Raw genomic sequence first — 22,677 nt, 5'->3', positions numbered from 1 at the left:
GCATTTTGCGCTATTGGTGACGTAAGCTACATTAAAAAAAAATAGTAGTTTTTGTTATATTTAGTGCTGCTTTTAAATAAAAAAAATAATTTGTTAAAACATTAATGGGGGCGGACAGTTCAGAGTCGAATGGTATAGAGCATGCTATGCCGATTCCCTGAATAGTTCGCATCAAAACTCAAATTTATACGAATTGTATAGTCTTCGAGGAATAAAAATAAATTGTTTTCACGTGTCATTTTCACATCAATGATGTGAGAATGATAAAATCTCTCTGAAAATAGCCCCTAGTCAGCCTAACGCGCAATATATATCGTCAGTACCGGAGAAAGTCTTTTTTGCTTTATTTTCGGATTTTTAGATTATTTTCCGTGTCGTCTTGACCTTTACTCTTGGTATGGGCTTTCGTCTGATGTGCTTTTTGCTTTTTTGCTGAGGACAATATTTTTCTTTTGTGAGTATTACCTGCGGTCATCTTTCCATTCATTAGTCATCTCATCAACATCGCTTTACTTTGATGTTTTTGTGAAAACCAGCGTATCAGCGTGATCCATAGTTAATTTCTAATAGACTGTTAGACACTTATGATATTTTCATAGCTGCTTCATTTTTTTATAGATTTATGCCTATTATAAAATGCCCCCTTTTTGCATTTATAAATATCACCTAATGCTGTACAGAGGAGGTACTGACGAAATTCCTCCTTTACCACTCGAATTTTGTTTATGATAGTTCTTTTTTATATATACATACGAAGTTTCAATTTTAGTGTGTGTGTGTGTGTGTGTGTATGTAAATAGGTAGCAAATTAGACGTTCTAGTTGAGAAAAACTCTTTTATTTATGAAAAAAATATATGTAGGGTGTTTCATAATAGTATCGACGGATGATTGAAAGAAAAAATCCCATGTGAACAAAAGTCCGTTTTTTGGGGAGCATTTAGAAAATTATTTTTATTAAAAGAGCAGTGGCGTCTCTTATCTGTCGTTTAAAATAATCAGGATCACATTAATAAAAAGCCGCTGGCGAAATTAAAATTGATTGTGTTGCCCTTAAAAAGTATGTTTTTACATCTACTTTGAATCCTCCAAATTTCATAAAAAAATTAATAACAGAACGGACTTCTTAGGAAAAAACTTCATTTTTTTATAACCCTGTCTTTCACACAGGAAGCAGCCCCATGTTCACGTGAACTTTTGTCTAGAAGTCATCCACAGATTCAACCCTTCAATTCTTGACACATTATTATGAAACACCCTGTCTATAAAGAATAAATAATATGTACTACAGTTGTTCGTGACGAAACGAAAATTTCAAATAAAAGCGGAATGTATATTGGCGCCACATGTGGATACACTGCATAAGCTACTACTAGCTTGGAAGCTGAAAGCTGTGTTGCCGATCTGACGATTCACTAGGTAAAACGACCAGTAACTTACAATTATTTTTAATTTTTATCGAATTACAATAATATTTTAATGATAATTTCAAAACAATATCCAATTAATAGTACACTAGGGTGTTATGTAACAGAACTCTGTGGTAATTAGATGACAAACCGGCAACGCGGGAGAGAACCAAGCAACGTATGAAAAAACGTAAATAAACACCACATAACCTCATTTATTTATCAATTTCCGTTAATTTATGCGAAAAGAAAGCTGATTTTACACAAAACATGCTTGAAATTCAGTTCACAGATTAGAAAAAGATGGAAATAACCTTCAGAATCGCACGAAATCGTCAGAAATTGTTTAAAACGCAACTAGAAACTTGCAGTAAATCGCCTAATCTATTGATAATCATTCATCAAACAATTTAAAACCATTAATAAGTATTACTGCAACCACTCGATACATATTGGTGCAAACAACAATCAAAGCAAAATGACTGTAGAAATTTTGCCATTGCCCAGAAATAGCAGAAGTGAGAAACTCCAAAAAACATTTTATGAGGTCTATGGCAAGAGCCCAGAGTTTTACATTCGAGTTCCTGGAAGGTAAGTTTCAAGTGAAAATTTCACGAATTTAACCTTGAATTCCCAAGAGTAAACCTCATTGGAGAACATATTGACTATTGTGGCTATGGGGTCTGTCCAATGGCACTGGAACAGGACATTTTTCTTGCAGTAAGCTGTCATGAGGATCCCAAGTTGTTCCTGCACAATATAGACCCAAAATATGACAGCTTTGAGTGTCCTTTGAGTACTGATCTTAGGTAAATCATGAATCATAATCAGCAAGCATTGACCTAAATTCATTGTAGGATAACTTTAATGGAATCAGCACCACAGTGGCACCAGTACTTCTTATGTGGGCTTAAGGGAATTTTTAATTTATTGAAAAGTGGAGTTAATAAAGGGCTTCTGGTTGTTGTTAGTGGTAATGTGCCACAGAGTGCAGGATTGTCCAGCAGCAGCGCCTTAGTGAGTGCTGCAGCTTTAGCTGCGACCCATGCATTTGAGGTACTTTTATGAGTAAAAATTTTGGAGTAATCAGGGAAAAGGAATATGATTTTAGTTGTATTTGCTGAAGGAGGAACTGGCAGATTTATGTGCTAAGAGTGAGAGGTACATAGGCACTCAAGGAGGGGGCATGGATCAAGCAATAGCATTTTTAGCTCAAGAAGGTACATTTTGAATTAAGAATCACTTTCTGAGTTGCAAAACAAAAATTTCAGGGAGTGCTAAATTCCTAGAATTTGAGCCCCTAAGGTCCACAGATATAGAACTACCCTCAGGGGCAGTATTCATTATTGCCCACAGCCTGAGCAGCCTCAACAAGGCTGCTACAGACCATTTTAACTGCAGAGTAGTTGAATGTAGACTCGCCGCTCAAGTACGTGAATAATTATAACAAAACTCTCTGCTATCTCATGTTTTCCTACCAGAAAACATAACTCAAAAGCTCTGCGTGTTCATTTATTATCGCAGATAATCGCGATGAAAAAGGGCCTGGACTGGACCCAAATCAAGCGTTTAGGAGACTTGCAGAAAATGCTGAATATGACCCTAGATGAAATGGTCCAGGTCACGAAAGAATGTTTAAAAGAGACGCCCTACAGCAAGGATGATATCATGCGAGAATTAAACACCACTTCCAGTCTGCTAGAAACCATGTCGCTGACTAAAAACACGCGAGATTTGCAAAGTTTTAAATTGTTTCAAAGGGCCCTTCATGTATTTTGTGGTAAGTGCTGAAATGGGTCTCTGTTTGATATATTTACCTGAATAATGCTGGACTATTACTTTTATCTCAAATGACCAAGTTTAAGAAGGAAGGTTATGTAAAAAAAACGCTTTTTTATCCATGTTTATTTCTTTAGGGTCGATTGCAGCATAGAAATAGATTATTTTGTATCTATCATGCGGTTTTCAATACGTTAAAAAATTTGACGTACTCTATGGTTTGAAACTGGTTTCTTGGCATTTAGGTAATGAAAATATGTTAATAGTGTAATTTGTAGTTTAAAGTAGTTTCTTGACAATCAGGTGAGGAAAATTAAACCAAAAATATGACTTGCTGTTTAAAACTGGTTTCATGGTCGAAAATTTGTTTTTTCAAAAGAAAATTTGAATAGTTTAATGCTCTCCATCAATCTCTTTCTCTATTTCATAGTTATACCTCTCCTTCGTGAAAATCCCACTAAACACATATTTTATTCCCCTCAATTAGTTAAATTCACTTATACCTCGTTTTTCTGATTGTCACCCATCTCGCACAAGTTTAAACGATATTGAGAGTATTGGGAAATATCAATAAAGTTTTATTACCGGATATCGATTCGGCATTTACTTATATCGAGGATAACCCATTGAACTAGTGGATTTCTCCGTCTCATTGGCGTGGGTTTACAGGTGTTACCCTAATTGAAGATTAACCCCGATTTCCAGCTTTGTTTATCTGGTATAATCTGGATGTTATCTTGAGAAATGAATCTGTAAAAATAGTCGAGACAATCGGGTCAAATTTTCTTCATATTCCAGAGGCGAAACGAGTGAAAAAATTCCACGCAACATGCAAAACCCTTTCAGGGGCTAAGAATAGTCTTGTCATCTTAGGAAAATTGATGAGTGAGAGCCACCATAGTCTCAGAGAACTGTACGAGTGCAGCCATCCTCAATTAGATAAGTGAGTTCTGTTTATTACAGCTTCAAAGTACTCTGTTTCGAATCAAAATATATGAGGACTTTTCTCGATATCTTTCTTGGTCTTTTAACAAAAGTGGATTTTTAATTACAGAATTGTGGACATGGCCAAGGGCTTTACTTTGGGGACCAGACTTACAGGGGCGGGGTGGGGGGGTTGCACCGTCTCTCTGGTCGTGGCGGAAATGGCCCCCAAGTTCATTCAATACCTCATCGACAATTTCTACAGGCCCTTAGGGGTCACCGATAATTTTGATTCTGTGGTTTTCACTACCGCCCCCAAAGGCGGTGCTTGTGTTTACACCTGTGACTAGACTTCCGGACAATAAAGTTCTGATTATGATTTTTCCTGGTTTTATTGCACGAAACCACTTGAGGAGCTGGCTGCCGTTATCCTCGAAGTTTCGCGTTCCGGTTAAATTTCACGCGGAATTTTTATCAGTTGTGTTTAAGCTGCAGAGAAACTTCCAACTTCTGCCCTTTTAGACGCTCACGAAAGTTTAATATTGAGTAAAAAATGCCGATTTTGCAATCTTGTTGCTGCTTTAAGTCTCTGAAGAAGGCCACAATTGCCACCGGCATTTACACTTCGGTAAGCTAGAATTAATGATAATGAAAACTAATAATTTTTTACCATTCTCGTAGATCTACTACACTCTTAACGTAATTCAGGCCTCTTATGAAGAGCATGGATTGCTGAATAATTCACCATTGAGGTTGAATCAATTTACCGCCTCTGCAGCCTTTTTAATACTGATTTTTACCATTTCTTCGAGCGGAATTGTGACCTCTTTTTTGCTTTTATTTGGAGTGTTCAAGGTAGGATTTAAAGTTGATTTCGGAGCCCGTTTGATTGGCACTTTATTCTTTTCTTGGCTGAGCAGAATGCCGAATACCTTCTAATCCCGTGGATTTTAAATATGATTGCGTTCACGATATTGGATGCGACGTATATTTTTTATGGGTTGTTGGTACATGTTGTACGTATTTTAGAGTTAACTGTTAGTAAAATGAAAAAAAAAAATCCTCTGTGTTTTTCAGCTCAAATGGAGCCCTTCAGTGGCAGTTTTACTCGTTTTGGATTTTTTCCTTAACGCTTTTAATGTAAGTAGTATTCCTCTTGTTTTTGATTTCTCAACAGTCAGATCAACAAATCTTTTCAAGAGACAATTTACCAATAAATATTCTTATATCTATCTGCAAAGACCTGAAACCCCAACTAAGTTCCGGTCTAAACTTTGCGGTCGGAGGTCACCGGTAGAGCCTAAAGAGCAAGTTTGCCCTGCCAAATCCGAATGACCAGCGGCCTGTGGAAACCCAAAAATTTAACTTTATACTTCAAAATAATCCTGTTCAATTTCTTGTTCATGACTATTTTTGTCTCTGATGTATTATCCGTTCTATACTGTTTCAGTTCTACACAGTTCTTTGCGTGGTCTCCTACTACCAGGAATTAAAAGCCCAAAGCAGTAGGAATGTAGGAATTTCCTGTAATATCCTCAATTATGTCTCTTATATAATCAGTTTTCAGGCATCAAACATTCAAGTTGTGTTCCGAAAAACGCCTGCAAGCTCAAACCTCCATATCCCGTCTCAGAAACGAGAAGTTGTGCGCGGGAAGCAGGAGAAAACTGTGAAATTTTCGGAAAGGTCGCTGGAGAATGAAGCAAAAGGGGACATTAAGAAACACGATGCTGTTCCCCTAATAAATCTGCAGCAAAAACTCTAATAAAACTTAAACAAAGGAGATATAAAACACTTCCTTTTGTTATTTATGATACAATTTTATTGGTAACACTGTAAATACATAACACATGGAATATCTAATAATCATTACTGTGTCTCAGTTAAAACTTCAAAACCTAGAAAATAACAATACTTTTAATACCAATTGCTGGAATATTTACAGAGGTCCCACAGGACCGCTTTATAGCATTGAAAGTCAACTACTTACTGCTTTAATTTCCATTTCATACAAAACTTAATCAGAGAATTTACGGTTGAGGTTGCGCCCAAAGAGGGCGGTACGAATCTGCGGAATCAACTGCTGCGAAATCAGCTCCAATCTCGCCTCTAGAGTATTACTGATTTTGATTCTGTTCTGGTGGGTGTAGAGTTCAATTCCCCCAGTACTCTCTTGGGAGAGTTGTACCTCCTCGTTGACGGTCAAAGCCACATTCCGTGAAGTCTCATCATTGTACTTTGCAGTTACAGTTGGTAAAACTGACTTTACCAACTCCCGATCCTGAGGCCTCACTCTAACTGATACATTGGTCTCAAAGAGCTTTGAAAATGTGAGAAAATCATTTTTTTTTTATAATACATACTGAGATAGCCTTACTTGGAATAAAGCTTGAAGAATTAGGGATTCTAAAATCTGGGCATAACGCCCTTGATTTTGGGTCACCTCACCCAATCTTTTACGAGCTTCATCCAAAACAGCCCTAACATGGTCTTCTTTCACTTTAAGCACCTTAAGACGGGCCTGGTTCAACATGTTTGACGATTGGCTGCATATTAAAGTACATTCAATTTAAATGACCTTCTGAAGTTAAAATCACATGACCACATATTTCAGAGCTTTAACACAAATTTTCACACTATTTAACTTACATTTTCTTCTGTAATTCCACCTGTTTTTCCTTCTTCTCATAGTATTCCATGATCTTGAGCCTCTGCTGTTGCACCAGACGCCCTTTTTCAATGTTGAATTCCTCCTCAGCTTTAGCATCAATTTCCTCAGCTTTTTCATTGGCTTCTTGCTCAATGAAAGCCATCATATGCTTGATCTGAGGAAAAACGCAAATAGGACTTAACTCATCTCAAAAAGAGGGCTTACATGGGTGGTGGAACATGTTTTGGGGATCTTGCTGAAATGGGGAAAAGTGATATACCTGTTTTTGAACGTCGGAGTCGCTGAGGGCCATGGCTGCAAATTTTCCTTAAATTCTTCTTTTGAAACAGGGAAAATTGAGATTTGTTGGAAACGCCTTGCAGTGATCAAAACCGTAGCAAATAGGACGTTTTTCTATTGATCATATGATCTAACCGGATGACACTGACGTTGTCGCCACCAATGCAGGTGTTTCAGCTGAGTGAAGCATATGGGAATTCATTATGTCTTTTTCTGATTCATGACAATACTAAGAGAGAGGGAACAAAACTGGTCTGATCTTGTCACATGCAGTATCATGTGATTGACTAAAGACTATTTTTCCCATAAAATAAATCTTCCTTTCAAATATGTTATTGGCACGTGTCTTAGGTTCTTTCCTCGTCTTTAATATAACATGAGATAAAGAAAGAACGTCTTCTATAACGTCAGAGAAAGTGAAATTATTTACGTCAGTGTTGCTTTCGCCATTTTGCGATTTTAGTTTTGCAATATTTACCTGGATATTTTAGCATTTTTCTATAAATTCATTCAATTTATTACAAAATTCGAGGTACTTATACTCAATTCATCACATATTTTCTAAGATTATATTAGTAGCATCAATACTCAATTCATATCACTTCAAAAAAGCCTTTAAAAAAAAGCACCTTTGCTCACTCTCAGTTATCACATTTTTTGCTACATAAACACACTTTCAAAAATGCCTAAAAATTCTTTAATTTCATCACCAAATTCCACTAATCCCTGCTGAAAATGCTCTGCTGCAGCATCTTAAACTCTTAAGGGTAAGTTTTATTGCTTAAAATATTCCTATGAAGTCCTTTCATGCCTCCACAAAATCTCTTCAGCAACGTGTTGAAATGGATTTAGCAGAGACAATGAAGAACGTTCTGGCCAAAGGCCTTCAGCAGGCCTCAGTTAACGACCTTCCTGGAGCCAACATGGGTTTCCCAGGAGCGGGCTATGTCACTGAGAAACTCTACATGCTTTTGCAACTTTACCTGCAGAATAAGGGATGGAACCCCTCTGTAGAGCTTCTACAATGTTTTACTGAATTAAAGGAGTCATCTATGCTGCCCAATGCTACTTATTTGCAGTAAGTTTCCATTTCCTTTTTGAAATACTACTGTTCAAATTTTTTCAATATATCTCTTAGAGACTGATATATTACCATTAATTTTATCTATTAGAATGATGGCCTCGCGCGTAACCCTTGACTCTCAGGGCCGGCTCATATTGCGTGAGAATGGCAAGATAATTCTGCCCTTTGAGCATTTTGCCAATGCTGTCATGTTGAAGCACATGAATGGTCCCCATGGACTACATTTGGGAGTAGAGGCTACAGTACGGGCTGTAATGGAGTCTTATACCATTGGTACTGGCATGTTTCTCACTGCAGCCAATAAATAATGAGTAGTTCTATTATAGGGCGTGAGAATTTCGGCATGGAAAAAGAATTTATTGTAGAGGTAGTGCAAAACTGCCCAAACCCTGCTTGCAGATACTACAAGAACCAAATGGAGCTGACTCAGAAGACATTACAACATTTGGCTCCTGGGTATTTGGGAGAAAGAAGCTCTACTGGGGGGGAATTAAGAGGGCGTAAGTTCCAGAAAAAAACTGAAGTCAATTAAAGCTGAAAGACCGTCTTAGGTTTGGGAGCAGTCGACCTCAGTGGGCAGCAGTCTCTAGATGCAAAAACACAGTCTTTATTGGAGCGTCCAAAATCTGTGGCTCCATCACAACAAGAGATTACTGCAGCTTTGTTGCAGCAGCAAAGCAGGGTTATAGCTCAGCAGAACTTAGACAAAATTAACGCGAATTTAGAGAAGCAGAGGCAGCAACTACATTTGCAGCAGCAGATGGACTTGGCTGCAAAACGGGAGCAACAGAAACAAGAGCAGCAGCAGCAGCAAAATCAAAGTCAAAAGCAGCATTTTGATTTGCCTTTAATGGACCATAAGTTGACCGATTTTCTTAGGGCTAATATTGAGAATTTAGAGGGTCAGTAAAAAAAATCATTAGTTAATCAAAATCAATAATTATTTTTCTACATGTGTTTAACTCCTCCATAGGCCTAGGAGCTTCAAACAAAGATTTGTTAGCCCTGCACAATGGGGCCTGGGCCACTTCAGGCAATATGTCTAGTTCAAGTGAGGATAAAAGGCTGTCTGAAGGAGGGCAAGACAAAATAGTTCGGGCTTTCAGCGAGGTAATGAAAAATATGCAGAGAATGAAGACTTATGTAAGACCTGCAATGTGCAAACCTTATGGAAAACAGTCGGAGGCCTTACAGAAGAGTGAGTTTGGTTCTATATTTTCTTTTTTTTCCCTTTTTATGTGTTTGTATATGATGATTCTCCGAAGGTGAGCTCTGGAGAGCCCCACGAGAGGCTTTCGGGCATTGATTTGCGATTTAAACTTTGATCTTATCTGATTTTTACACTAATTCTTTGTTTTTAACCATAATAACTCCCAATGAAAGCTAACAGAGTCCTTCTTTTTTTGCATTAGCCCTCATGGACACAATTCAACTCATTCAGTCGCTGAGAAGCTTTCTGCCTCCTCCTCACATCCAGGTGAGTTCCTGGAAGAATGAGGACAAACATCGCTATGATGAAAATTGAGAGATCTGCAATATTTCTATTTTTTCTTTATAAAGTATTGGACGTTTAGGTTTTATTTAGCGCTCCTTCTGAGACCAAAGGCAGCTGTTAAAGGGTAGAAAAATGGTCTGTAACGTTTGGGAGGTATGAAACTCGCATTTGAGATGATTTTTATTCTATATGTGTAGGTTTTGTTCTTGTTGTTGTGGGGGCTTGGTTTGAGCGGTTGGGAAGCAAATAGTTTCTAAATTATATATACATATACACGGTGGCCCGGGCTTTATTGCTTGTTGATATTTGGAGCTTCTTGGACACTCCTATGACGTGAATTTTAGGGTTTTACTAAAAATTTATTTGCTTAAACTTGGGAAGAAAATGATTGAGTTTTAATGACGTTCTTAAAGGTATCTATAAACTGCATTATTTTCGTTAATTTTCATTAAATTTTTTATGGCTTTGCTTCGTTAAACTTGTAAATTCTTTGATTTATTAAATAGGTTTTTAAAGAAATTTCCATGCATCTTTAGACACATCTATGACGTTTCTAGGGGTCAGTAGGGAATTTTTCCCTATTTTTCAGGTATAAAATTACTTAACAGCAATTGCAGACGCATTTCCCGCTCGAGCAAGAATGGCGTGACTTTAGACTTTAAACTGGACCACCCTGTACATCACATTACTTTTTTTTTTATAAAGTTTTCAAATTTAGTTCCTTGGCAAGTCGAGATTCGAAAAGTATTTTTTTTTTGTGATATTTTATTCGGTACTTATTGATTTTATCGTGCGCATATTGAATCGATGTAATGCTCGTGTGCAGTGCAATGAGGCCAGAGCCTCGTTGTACCTTAAAAAATAATGTTTAAGGTTATTTACGGCAATATTACTGTTGTTTTCGGACCTATGGGGCTCGAGAATTTGTTCCTGGTTAGCTCTCTATATTTAGTAGGTTGTCGTTTAATCTGGGGCTAGGCCAGAGTGACTTCGAATAGAAAAAAATAATTGAAATCTAGTCGAAATGAAATTGAAATTAAGAAATTATTACGTTTTTCTGTGATATATTTAGGATCGCTTCGGAAATTGTGCGTTTTTGGAGTGCGACACTGGCCTAACTTGCCTAAAAAGTGCCGTTTATGGCGTTTAACTAATTATCTCCCTCAGTAAAGTGCAGATAGTTCTCTTTTTTTAATTGTCACGGACACAGTTTTATATTACTTTTAGTTTTTAATGCCGAAAATAGCATCGAATGGCTATAATTAATGGTACGTCCAGGTTGGTTATCTGCCAAACCTCTGGACCATAGAATCTCGCTGTTGTTTTGTGCAATTTCCTATAATAAAAAATCTGTAAGAAGTTTTGAGCCTCATTTCAATCCAAAATGAGTTGATTTACCTACACTTTATGCCTCACAAGGTCTCCACATCAGCCCAATTTTTCTTCAAATTCAAGTAATTTTTCTTATTTACAGTGCACGCTCTAACCTCTCTTACCCGAAAACCCAAAGTCTCATCAAACGATTGCGATCCTGCATGCATTTCTTCCAATCAAATTGGATATTTTCTTTGAAATTATGCTTAATATACCTTCAATGTTGATACACAAATCTATAATAAATCTCCAATAGAGACCTACATCATTGGTTCCGATGTCTCATAGTCTTGTTATCGCGTAACTGCAAATCAAAGACATTAGATTTTTTAGTCGACCTTTAATACTAAAACCGCAATGTCCAAAATTCATCATCTGATCCTCGTTCTGCTGCTTTTCCGTCCTTTCCAAAGGGGTTCAATGCACCCCTGCGTGCGACTGGAACTACGGAAGTTCAATTTGCGTGGCAATCAGCATCCAAGCATCTACCACGGCCTGCACCTAAAGCCCTGTAACAATACCGGAATGCACTACTACAACGACGCTGCATATCTGCAGTGCTCCCAGCTTTTTGAGGCTTATGAATATTCCAGGGATTACATGTGGTGCCTCCAGAGAGGTATGTGTGACGAAGATGGCGCTATTGCGATGTGCGCGGAAGTGACTACTATGGTTGCGCCTGACAGTACCATTTCTGTAACACAGGAGAAGGGGAGTGCTTGGTGGTGTTGGCTGTTTTTAAATTTGCTTTACTGAGTAATGCATGTGAGCAAATAAATTTCTTTGAAGATTTTGGATTTGAATGCACGAAAGAAAATAAAAAGTGCTCTGGCGTCGCGACGCTCCCCGTTTGGCAGTGAGCGACGGCCGGCGGCGTCCCATGCGTCGCCCTCCGCAAACGGCGCAACTACTAACATAGTAATCAATATTACAGTCTGACAGAAACGACATTCCAACCTCCTTTTATATACACAAAAATAGTGCTTATTTTTGTTACGTAAAGCCACTAGACTCGGTCGAAATTATCCCGGAAACGGTTAGAGTAGACCCCAGTAAAAGCAGCGGTGCCTTCATGCAAATAGTGTCTTCACTAGTAAAAGTGCTTACAGTCGGTAATAATTACTTTCTAAGATTCGAGCATACACTCCACGACCTCCCTAAGAGGGGAGAGAAGGGAGGGTTTAATGTTTTGAGGCTCTTGACCCTTAATAAGGGCTCTGACAGATCGGGCTGGCGAAGTTTCGGCGAAAATGAGAGTTTAACCTAGAAAATTTCGGCAAAAAGACTCACAACTTTTCCCTAATGACTTGACGGCAATGAGTTGAGGGTTGATCGATTTGGGCAGAATAGGAGCGATTAGGTAAGGATAGATATTGCATGTTTTGAATGATATCATAAGTAGTACATGCAGGCTTTAGTTCTATTCCCCTCGAGGGTGGGTATTAGCCCTTGCGAGCTGAGGTGGTTTTGGACGGTGAAACCCCACTAAAAAGCTCGATATTTTTTCCTAGTTCTGTTGTGGCAACTTCGTATTTAGTATCAAATAGCATTGGCATAGGTCCCTATTCCAAAAGGATATAGATTTTTAATTCACTGCGCCAAATAGAATATCTGGTACCGCCACTAGTGCTGGCACAGGCAACTTACTTAGAAATTCACGTTGAATTCCAGACGCGTAAGTCCAAATTTGTGTTAAAAAAAATTTCTTAATTCAGAACAAACAAAAAATGCATAGCGACTTGAAATTTCGGCATTTCCATTGAGGCTGAATTTTTCCCAAATTTTCATGCAGCTACCACAAATTTCACGTAAAAACCGCCTTTCCCAGTTACTCCTGCAATTCAATTCAAACGAATCGTCATATAAAACTACTTTGACGTAGTTTTTCTATTTAAAGTACTAAAAAAAATGTGAATTGCTAATGATAAACAATCTGTGCCGCCACTGAAACTAATACTTTACCCCGCCAAAATGAGTTCCAATTACTCTCGTAATTATTTTACATATTCCACACCACATTTCAATGGCACAGATATTTTTCCGCTACATCGACACATGACAGTTAAAGTGTGAAAAAAAAAAGAAGCTTGTGCCGCTACTGGAGCGCTCCTCCCATCAGGTCGACAAGCACACCCCAGAAATTTCTTTTCGCTTCCTTCTTGGAGGTGACTGTACTCAGATTGTAGAGCTTAATTTGTAGCAGCTCCAGAAACTTCAGAGAATTTTCTGGAGCCTGCCGCGAGGTGCCATAAGAATTTAATCAATTTTTGCGTCCTGTGACAATCTAATCGCCAAGATTACACAACATTTAGCGGCTTTTGCAAAAATACGGCCAGCTCTCGGCAAATAGATCCAATCTCACACACATTTCGAAACCTTTTGGGGTCACGACCCCGCAATTTAGATTGTTAATAATAATGGTACGATTTGCTTGGAGCTGCGAATTATTGTTTGTATCTCATAGGTTAAATGGTTGCTTAAGTAGGTGCTTGCAGAGATTATTGTCTGAAGATAGATTGGTACAGTACCACCCTTTTGGTAAAGAAAGAACCATAGAAGACTGAGTGCTGCTTGTTACAACTAGTAGGTTACGCGGCTCGAATGAGTTGTGTGCAGGCGTAAACTCCATAAATTGTTGTTTAAATAATATGAAAATTAACTAGAAGCAGGGGAACGCGTTAAAAAGCAGCAAAAATAAAAATAGATACTCTTAAGAAAATTCAAAATCGAAGCTAGAGGCTCGAAAGAGACTCGAACAAGATGGAAATTGGTTAGGTTCGGTTTGTTGTTGATGAAAGTTCTTGTGTAGTCACGTATGTCCCTTTGTAGCGTATCGCGTTCCCCTCTAGCCCCTTTTGTTCCTTTACAGTCCTCTTCGTTTTTCTGTAGTTATCTGTGCCTCTATGTAGTCCACTGCGCCCTTCTATAGCTTTTTGTATTCCTTCTGTATTGAGGATCTCTCCTAGGAATTTCGAGTTATTTTCAGAAGAATTTTTGAAGACTTCTGCTCAAACTGGGCAAGAATCAATTTGGTTCAAAGACACCTCTTTTGTAGCTGCCCAAAATATGCTCAACTCATGTTTATATCTTTACGAAAACGCATTTATTTATCATAGAATCTAGATATCTAGTAGGCCTTGAATTTTGAATCCCCACATCGCGTCAGCGCCATCACCGCGCTGTCTCGCGTATCTGCGCTGTTGCCGAACCTCCATCATTCATGCTTATTCTCTCGCTGCTTCTGTTATGGAGGCTCACTCCATGTGCATCCTCGGTATGGGACAGATTTGCTTAATGTGGCAACATGGCACATGTAGCCGTTCGTCCCGCGCGCGGTTCAACGTTCAGCACAAAACACTCGATCGTGTCGTCGTCGGTGGCGAACGTCATTTATTTCCCGGAATTTCCGTAAAAACTGACGAATTTGTGCACCAAAAAAAGTGCCGAAAGGGCCTTAAAATTGCTCCACTTTTCGTCATTATTTGTATGTGCCCGATTCCAAGGAGCGATCGGAGTCGTTAGTGCCACAAAGTGCTGACGTCTGCTTCCGCGTTAGCGGTTGTTTTTGTTCAGAGTTTGACGTTTCAAGAGGCGAATTTTGATTTTGAGGTGACAGTTGAGTGACGTTTTTGGGATTTGGGAGTTTCCGCATCGAGTTGGAGTGTTCCGTGCATGCCCGCATGAGGAAAATAAGCGGTGAGTTCAGTTGGCAACAGTTATTGTTGTTAATGCACAAAAGTTGATAGTGACTGGGTTGTGTCAAGGTCAGCGTCAGATAAATGGGCGGGAAGATGGCTGCCTTAGAAAAACAAAACAATCCTTTATTTATTTCCCTTTTGCGCGAATTTTTGGATTTCACACGATACCTTTGGTTGCCCGCACAGAATTTCAAATAAATTTAAAATGCGTGAGAAGACCATCTGGCACACCAGGCACACCTGTGCAGTGTACACCGGGTGCAAATTAGCGCACACTCCAATATCAGCCCGATTAGGCTTCGCCTCAAGGCAGGGTCAATATCAGAATACCTTCAAGGGCACAGGACAGGCCCCCTGAAATTTGGACAGCATTCTCTCTTGGACGATTTGCCGACTACTCTAGGTAGCGTTTAAAGGTCCGAAAGCGCTTTGCTTCAAAACTTGAGGCCGTGCAATGCACTTCAAAGCAATCTTTCAGTGCTGCTGTGCCTGATTTTACTATTGGCATATTTTATTCATCTAATTGCGGCCCTGGTAGCAAAGGTGCAACAATAATTAAGGAGTTCCCTAAAACTCCGACCATCTGCTGCCCAGCAGGCTTATGGGGCACGTGCCACTTCTCCAGCTGTTCGACTTTCCGACAGTTTTACCATTTTTCCCCAATTCGAATTATCGACAAGCCCAAATGCGTGACACACATTTGGGCAGATCTGTAACCCCCCCCCCCCCCACTCGGGAGGGGGGCGCCCCTTGACCCGCTGTCATTCCCTTGTTACGTGGAAATCCTGCGGAATGTTAAAATTAGTTTTTTCGCCTTCCACTATGAGAAATGGGAAAATCTTCGGCTGACGCCAATGGGGTCGTAAAGCTGTCACTTGGACTAATATTTAAAAGAAGTTTCACCCCTCTCCAGTTTAAATTTTATTACCAGCTGCTGCCCATAAATAGAGAAATATATGGAGTTTATATGGGTGCGGAGAGAGCGTTTTAGTCCCGGTTTTAGTACACCGCTGTCAAAAGTTTGCGTAATGTAAATTAAGGCGCAATAAATATAATTTACACCGGTGCAGAACAATTATCCCATAATTTGCACTTGTGCAAATTGCTCGCTGACTATTGAGATATCAAGTTTGACAAATAAATTCCTGGCGGGTATTTTTATTTTAAGTTCAATATTGATACACGTCCAGTATCAAGGAATTGCTGAGAGGGGAGGTTCGATTGCGTGGGCAAACAATTAAAATCAATAAAGTGACACGTCTCTAATCTCTAAATGGAGATAATAGTACGTTGCCCCACTTACCCACTGTAATGTACGCGGCAGAATCACCTGAAATGCCTTTCAATTCCAATTTTCAATGTTTGAGTTGGAAATAGGGATAATAGTGTTAATGACGACGCGCATTGAGCTTTACGGCTCTCAAAAACGTCTGATGAAAAAGTTATAATGCTTACACCACTGCTTTTTTTATAACCTACAGCCTCACGTGCTCGGCCAAACTTACTGGTTCTTCAGAAATTAACTAAGAGCGCACCAAATGGGTTTTCGAACTGTTGAAAACGACTAGAAAGTTCCTCCTAAACCCTCGGTTATTGATAAAGTGAATAGCCCTGTGTAAAAAACGATGTACGGCACTGATTTTTTCATGCTTGAAACCTCAAGTTTGGTTTATAATCTGTCCGATTTTAGTAGTTTCTTAGAAAAAAAAACAGGCGCATTGTACGGGGCTTTAAAGGGCCAGAAACAAACTGACAGCTTATACCATAACTGACAGAGATGTTGGTCTGACAACCAATTTTTCCGGCACGAGTCTCGGATGATTACGCTTCTGTTCGGCTCGATACAGGTTCGTTCATTCGTTTACGTGTTTTGTGGACTGTTGTTTATGCTCTAATTGGCGTGAAACACTCTGTATATCCTGATTCTCGTTACGTGCCAACGTTTCTCCACTCCATTAGACCCTCCTCAGACGCCAGAAACCACTCTTCCCCGATCTTTCGGTGTAATTTTGCGCAGTTTGTTACGACTCAGGCTCGCTGTTTACTTGGCCAATGTTTATTTTATAACAAAGATAAAATTAGTCTTATCTGTGATATTATTTCTGGTCGTTTCCTGATGGATTTCGTTCTAAAACGCATTCACGGACACAAAAGCTTATAGTATTTGTTATCTAGATTTAGGGTGGATATTATAATAATTGCTTTGCCTTATTGTCCCGATTAGGTCACCAAATCTTGTGTAACGCAGCCTTACATCACCGTAGATTTATCGGCTGTTTATTTCAATTGTAATTGACAATTCTAAAGGTCGATAAATTAACGCTGTAAACGCAAAAAATGCGTGCAGCCGCGTAGGAGGTTGTGCGCATTCACACATTAGTTATTTATGTATTTATTTATTTACTTGTAACATTAACAGGAGGTCCGGGCACCTTTTCACCCTTTCTCGCCATAATGAGATGGATTTATTGCCCATTGGATGGATTTATCATTCTCGTTTTAGGTTTAATTGCGTTCAGAGTTATGAACGATAAATCAATCTCGCTTAAATGTGTCGTCCATTGTTTCAATTGGCAACTGTGTATTAAATAATGCCAAAGAAGTGAAGCGGGGTCGCACCACCAGAATTGGTCGCGCATCTAACCGTTCCCGAGATCTCGTGCTTTTTGAGCGCTGAAAATTCATGCGAATCCTTCAGGGCGCCTCTTTCAAGCGCTCATAAATCCAATCAATTCTCGAGCAGTTTAGTGCAATTTCATTTGCATGCGAATTAACCAAATGCAAATTTCTCGGGCAGTTTTGCGGTGGATGACGGCGGTCAAGGATATCGGATGTCCAAATTTCTCGATAATCTGCCCAACTTTCCCACAACATATCTCCCTCCATCCGAGGAGAAAAAAAGTCGGTCTTATACCGGAAGATTCGAGCTAAAACGTCGAAAATTGGCGTGGGAACCACGGAGATTGCAAGGACTAAATTGGTACGGTTTGATGGAATCTGTTACCTTCAATTGCGGAATGGGCTCATGAGTGTGTTCGACTGTTGGTAATTATAATGAGCATCAAAGAGGCGGGGCTGGGTCCATCAAAAACCTCAATTTCCTCAGTAGAACAGGCTGCGCCATTAGATGCCTCATTCGATTTTAATTGTCGTTTGCTAACCCGGTAATTTCGTGATCTTCTAGCTAATATAGATTTTTCCTGTGAACTTGCACTGTCCCAAATCGCACGGACGTTAAAGCCCTTTTCCACTCGAAAACCTTCACTTTCCGCATATTTCCTGATATCTTGAGAATAGTAAGAGTCGTTGATCGGAGCCGTGTTCCCCTTGGGGGCGGAAGAAATGACTCATTTTTTGAAAAACTCCACTGTTTCTCCCAGTTAGTTTTCAAATTGCCCCTCAGGAAGTTTGCACAAACAAGGCAGTGACACGAACTTTGTTTCCACGTTTCCATTGTTGCTGACCGCAAACTTTCCATAAAGGACGAAAGGAGACCGTGAAGACACTCGTTATAGCACCAGTTCGCTACATAATATTGGAAAACTTACAATTTACGGCTCTCCATGGTTATTAGCCCATATGGGTTCATTCCGGTCTCAATTTGGGCACACATTTTATTGCGCTCTTAATTAAAATACTCTTAAACGATCGTAAAATGGCTTAAGAGGTCTTGTAAGATATCAGGCACTAATATTTTTTTAACCAAATAATGGTTATTAGGGTGCTTTTAGCGGCAAATTTAGCTGGTCAGGTTGAAACACCCATTAAATTTTGACCCTTTTTAAGTTAGCTTTGAACCACATTGTCCATGACTGCCCATATTCTTCCATTTTTTCATTGATGTCCTTGTTACTCCGCCTCTGTCTATTGATGGTCGACAATGAACAACGTGGAAACTCCTTCATTTTGGAAAAGTAAAATCTGCATAAAATCAAAGAACCGCACTTGCGTTGTAACTCGTTGATTTGTTCGATGCTACACCCCAGTTAGTCTTATCTGTTGGGATGTCAAGGGCGTAGGCAGCACCTTTTTGGACTAAGGTTTTCCTTTCCAGTAAGAATCTGCAATTGTCACGTTTTTCTTATGTTTTCTGTCGATTCTTTTGCTTTGCCTGTCCACCACTATTCATTTTTCAATTTGTCCATGTGGGGTTCAGTGAATGGCAGATGATCATGCCTCTGCAAGCTCATACTGTCAAAGATGTGGGATTGTTACCCCTGGAATTAGTAATAATTGTGAAAAACTTTCTGCTTTCAACTGTGCATTTTTCCTAGTGATTTCATTGGATAAGAGCGCGATCTGGCGCCCCACTGTTTACTATCATACTTAATAAAAATCGCAGTGGCGGCGAGTGATTCTCCCGGGTTGTTAATAATGTTGTGAAACTTTATTCATTTAAATGTGCATTTTCTATAGATGATTTTGTATGCTCTACAAGGCATCAGATCCGGCCCAATCGAGGAGAAAAAAGCCTCCTTCGTAGGGCCTTTCGAGGGTACTTTTGTCCCCGACCCGAACATCATTCGTATCAAATATATCGATCGCAATTTTGCCTATTTCTCAGAAAGTTTTAGGTACTTACCCTGCCAGGTTTGACCGCAATAGCCTTGAATGGTTCTCCTAACATAGCGTTATGCAATTAACCATATGGTTTACTTAGCTGGTACCGACTGAGGCGTCGACAGAATACAAATCGCACTATAAATAATGAGAAAACTCTAATCGCTTTTGTACTTTTACGCTTTTACTAATATCAATCACGAGAAAGTCGTGTATTTGCTCATGATCGCTTGCCTTAATCTTACTTTTATGGGTTAATTTCAGCGATCTCATAACAATGATCATATCTGAAGGCGATCGCTTTTTCTCAGCTCAATTGCCATCAATCCAAGAGAAAGAACCTAAAAATTCTTAAAATGTTTTCCCTCTAACTCGTACATTCTGTTCCAATGCAGATCCTCAAGGCTGTCAGCATGAGCTCATCTCCTGCATCTCGTTATGTTATCTACAGAGGATTTACTTGTTATTTATGACCTTTAGTGATGCGATCTGAAACGTCCTTGTCACGGTTCTGTTTCATCATTACCAGAATTGATAGAATCGCGCAGCTATTAGTTATTAAGCGATTATTGAATTGAATCGGTTTATTGGCCCTCGAGCAGGACCGTTCTCAGGAAGCCTCTTGGGACCATCATCGACGTGTGAGCCTCAAAATACCGAATTTCAGCTTCAATTCTTAGCTGAAATTTCGCCCTAGGCGGAGGCACCATGACATCCTAAATGCTGCTTAATATGCACTATGCGAGTTCCTGTAAGGGTACAAGCTTTGGCCGCACAGACGACTCAGTTTTGGGACAAAGCCTATGCATTGAACCCTGTATAAACTCCATTAGAATTGCTAATTTATTTAAACGAATGCTAATGGACAACGTAATGTTTTTAATGACAATGGTCTCGGCGAAACCTGTAAGTTATTACGGTTAGTTATAGTTTTTTTGTAGTAGTAAGTGTGTAGGAAGACGGTACCAGGTGTGGCTCCTCGATTTTGACCAGTTTAGCACCGTTTTGGGGCTATCACGATTTTCTGTGCCTCAAAAAACACAAAACAAAAGAGAAATCAAATGTGCACAAGTCGGGGCGTCGTGGGGGCCATTCACGTTCCAGAACTCCCTTACATCGACAAGGTAATGAGCAGGAGCGCCGTCTTGTAGAAACCAAGTACATAAGTCGTTTCTCGAAAGGCTGAACTACTGCCCCCATTTAGTTTGCCGGAAGGTCAGCTGGTTCCAAAATCATATTAAAAATAAATTATTGCAAAAAATGATTCGGGGTTGAAAATCGCTTGGTAACAAGTACTGAATGGAAAATTAGGAAGAAGTCCTTGGGATAGCCCTCTAGGGCCCCACGAAGCCCCGACTTTAATCCATTAGTTATCTTTCTTTCTTTTTTTAACACTGCATCGTGGCATTTTTTTTATTTCTCAGCACCGAATGCTCACGCGTTTCTCGGACACTCTGTGTAAGCAACTGCTTAATGATGATTCAATCGCAAGGCCCCCCTCCCGCCGATGAAGTACTTCTGCTCAGGTGCCCACTCACGTATCGTTTTTTTTATCGTTGACTTCCCCGAGAAGGAGGACTGAGTGCAGGAAGATGGCACCACGTGTGGGTTGGTGGTTTCTCGGTTTTGACAGTCAGTGCCATTCAAAGATTGTCACGTGTTAATGGCGAATTTGACCTTGTCGGCCGTAAACCGGCGATTTACGGATCCCGCCCGAAGAAAGTGCAAGATATGCAATTAAATTTTTTCTCTTTGTGAACGCCGTATCGAAAATTTAATGATTAATTCGCAGAACTGACGGATAAAAATCGGACTTTTTACTAAGATTTGCGCGTAGCGAGTGCATTGTCGATTTTCCTTTTTGCCTTTTACCTCTAGAAAATCCATGCAAAATAAATAAGATTTTCCGCACGATGTCTCTCGCAGGGGAGTTTAACCTCCACTTAAATTATTTCCGGGGAAGTTTTCTCGAAATTTGCGCGATGGCCCAGAAATTGCGATAAAGCCACTTTTGATAAAACGGGGGGAGTTCTAACACCGAGCAGAGACTTTCCACCTCAAGGCTCCTGCTACCGTGCAGCGATTTTCCTGCTGTGTGAGGTTTAAAGTTGGGATTTTTTAATTGAGCGGCTTTATTGAATTGAATTGGGTAGGCGAAGTTTTAAAATGCCACTGTAATGCGGGAGTCCCCCTTGATCTACATTTCTGGCAAGGTTCCTTGCTATTTTCGAGAACTTGGGGAAGGTTGAGAAACGTTCACTCACAAGGCTGTCTTCTTCGTGCGGCCTCCTACCATCTTTGGTAATTTAAAAAAATTAAAGTAGGCAATTTCTATCAAAAACTCAAAATGAATGACCCGATGCGCCTCTGGAATTTGACGAATCAACACGGAAATGTTTTAACTTCACTAACGTTTTAAGTCATATTGAATTTGTCCGGATATTTTAGAATGTGACCGTCAATTTCAATAATGACCGAATTAGCCACATGTATGCCAACATGTATAACATAAATGACAGTGACAGCTGACACATTTGACATCCTCTTCATGTGAAATTTACGATGCGAATGCTTTAAAAAGGACCCCACAACGTCATAGCGTTTCCATTTAACGAACTGATGTGATCAAACTATGACGTAATGGAGTTCTTCATGGGACCAACGTACTAGGCTCCAAAGCCGGGGTTTTGGGTATAGCCGATCGTTTTCTGCATGTTGCTAGAATGAGTTGCACGTGACAGAGATTATGCATTGTGAAGTAGGGTAGAATGACGATTCTCCGAGTGGTAAATACCGCGGAAAAATGCGACTGAGGCAGAGAAGTCATATTGAATTTGTCTGGAGATTTTTGAATTTGACCGTCAATTTCAATTATGACAAAATGAGTGACATGAGCCTTCGGGTTCAATACTCCAGAATTGGGGTGACACCCGAATTTTCTCGTTTTCTGCATGTTGCGACAGATGCCAGAATGCGTGTACACATGGGTTCTAGTAGCCGATGTACCATTTTCTTAAGTCGATTTGTAGCAATAAATTACCCATTCTCATATTTTATAACCCATAACGAACGTCAGCAATTACAGATAAGTGCGTTTAATGAAGCTTCAAACCGTGCGTAATACTATTACGTAACAGTGTTCAGCTGGGACGCGTTGGTAAATTAGCATATAACAACGACCACCACGCCACAACAGGTATGTTATATGTATTGATTAGATTATTAAAAATGCATGTTTTAAGTGTTTAGTCCACCCCTGGTCCATGGCCAGTGGCGGAGGAACCTAAATCATTTTTAGAAAGTATCGAGAAATATTTGATAGAATTTCGTTCAGAAAATTTCAATTAATCGTGATGAGCCTCTGGCACGTGCCTGTGAATACCCGTTCCCTAAGAGGGCTGTCGAA

The 22,677-nt window shown here is 39.6% G+C and overlaps 5 protein-coding genes and 1 long non-coding RNA gene across 10 annotated transcripts in view; 4 read left to right on the top strand and 2 right to left on the bottom strand.

The window, feature by feature from the left end:
* The first annotated feature begins 946 nt into the window (after nt 1-946).
* On the top strand, nt 947-4,489 carry Galk (N-acetylgalactosamine kinase). Its single transcript, XM_066282537.1, has 8 exons — nt 947-1,998; nt 2,046-2,216; nt 2,265-2,463; nt 2,519-2,627; nt 2,679-2,836; nt 2,932-3,187; nt 3,985-4,129; nt 4,241-4,489. Exons 1-8 carry the CDS (start codon nt 1,886-1,888, stop codon nt 4,458-4,460), a joined length of 1,371 nt encoding a protein of 456 aa, XP_066138634.1. The 5' UTR covers nt 947-1,885; the 3' UTR covers nt 4,461-4,489.
* Nucleotides 4,490-4,498: 9 nt separating this feature from the next.
* On the top strand, nt 4,499-5,875 carry LOC136339356 (lysosomal-associated transmembrane protein 5-like). The gene is made up of 6 exons (XM_066282541.1): nt 4,499-4,738; nt 4,792-4,965; nt 5,031-5,126; nt 5,188-5,250; nt 5,561-5,623; nt 5,678-5,875. The coding sequence occupies exons 1-6, from the start codon at nt 4,664-4,666 to the stop codon at nt 5,873-5,875; spliced, it is 669 nt and encodes a 222-aa protein (XP_066138638.1). The 5' UTR covers nt 4,499-4,663.
* A 34-nt stretch (nt 5,876-5,909) lies between these two features.
* On the bottom strand, nt 5,910-7,202 carry Vha26 (V-type proton ATPase subunit Vha26). 2 transcript variants are annotated; one of them, XM_066282540.1, is made up of 5 exons: nt 7,041-7,202; nt 6,760-6,935; nt 6,488-6,656; nt 6,101-6,430; nt 5,910-6,008 (listed from the first exon to the last, which is right to left on the bottom strand). In XM_066282540.1, exons 1-4 carry the CDS (start codon nt 7,071-7,073, stop codon nt 6,128-6,130), a joined length of 681 nt encoding a protein of 226 aa, XP_066138637.1. In that variant the 5' UTR covers nt 7,074-7,202; the 3' UTR covers nt 5,910-6,008; nt 6,101-6,127. The 2 variants fall into 2 exon arrangements, with proteins under 2 accessions (XP_066138637.1, XP_066138636.1); XM_066282539.1 differs by having other exon boundaries at nt 5,910-6,430.
* Nucleotides 7,203-7,491: 289 nt separating this feature from the next.
* LOC136339354 (uncharacterized) lies at nt 7,492-10,998 on the top strand. The gene is made up of 7 exons (XM_066282538.1): nt 7,492-7,827; nt 7,891-8,138; nt 8,233-8,417; nt 8,471-8,644; nt 8,696-9,046; nt 9,118-9,342; nt 9,557-10,998. The coding sequence occupies exons 2-7, from the start codon at nt 7,903-7,905 to the stop codon at nt 9,667-9,669; spliced, it is 1,284 nt and encodes a 427-aa protein (XP_066138635.1). The 5' UTR covers nt 7,492-7,827; nt 7,891-7,902; the 3' UTR covers nt 9,670-10,998.
* Nucleotides 10,702-19,381, bottom strand: LOC136339357 (uncharacterized). Of its 3 annotated transcripts, XR_010732132.1 has the most exons (4): nt 11,767-11,947; nt 11,229-11,707; nt 11,038-11,170; nt 10,702-10,975 (listed from the first exon to the last, which is right to left on the bottom strand). It is a non-coding gene; the product is annotated as an uncharacterized lncRNA (long non-coding RNA). The 3 variants fall into 3 exon arrangements; XR_010732133.1 differs by lacking the exon at nt 11,767-11,947 and adding an exon at nt 19,294-19,381 and having other exon boundaries at nt 11,038-11,707; XR_010732131.1 differs by having other exon boundaries at nt 11,038-11,707.
* The window catches only part of ckn (CRK like proto-oncogene, adaptor protein), a 72,757-nt gene continuing 62,059 nt past the window's right edge, over nt 11,980-22,677 (top strand). The window contains exon 1 of one of the 2 annotated variants that reach the window (XM_066282536.1): nt 11,980-12,373. Coding sequence is in view for 1 of the 2 variants with exons in the window: in XM_066282534.1 (XP_066138631.1) it covers nt 14,694-14,709 (16 nt within the window). In the remaining variant the exon portion in view is untranslated. Of the gene's footprint in view, nt 12,374-14,358; nt 14,710-22,677 lie in introns of those variants that run through there. The other variant, XM_066282534.1, reaches the window with a different exon arrangement.

Source organism: Euwallacea fornicatus, chromosome 5, assembly GCF_040115645.1.
Source record: "Euwallacea fornicatus isolate EFF26 chromosome 5, ASM4011564v1, whole genome shotgun sequence".
NCBI lineage: Eukaryota > Metazoa > Arthropoda > Insecta > Coleoptera > Curculionidae > Euwallacea > Euwallacea fornicatus.
This window is presented reverse-complemented; position numbering and strand designations above follow the sequence as displayed.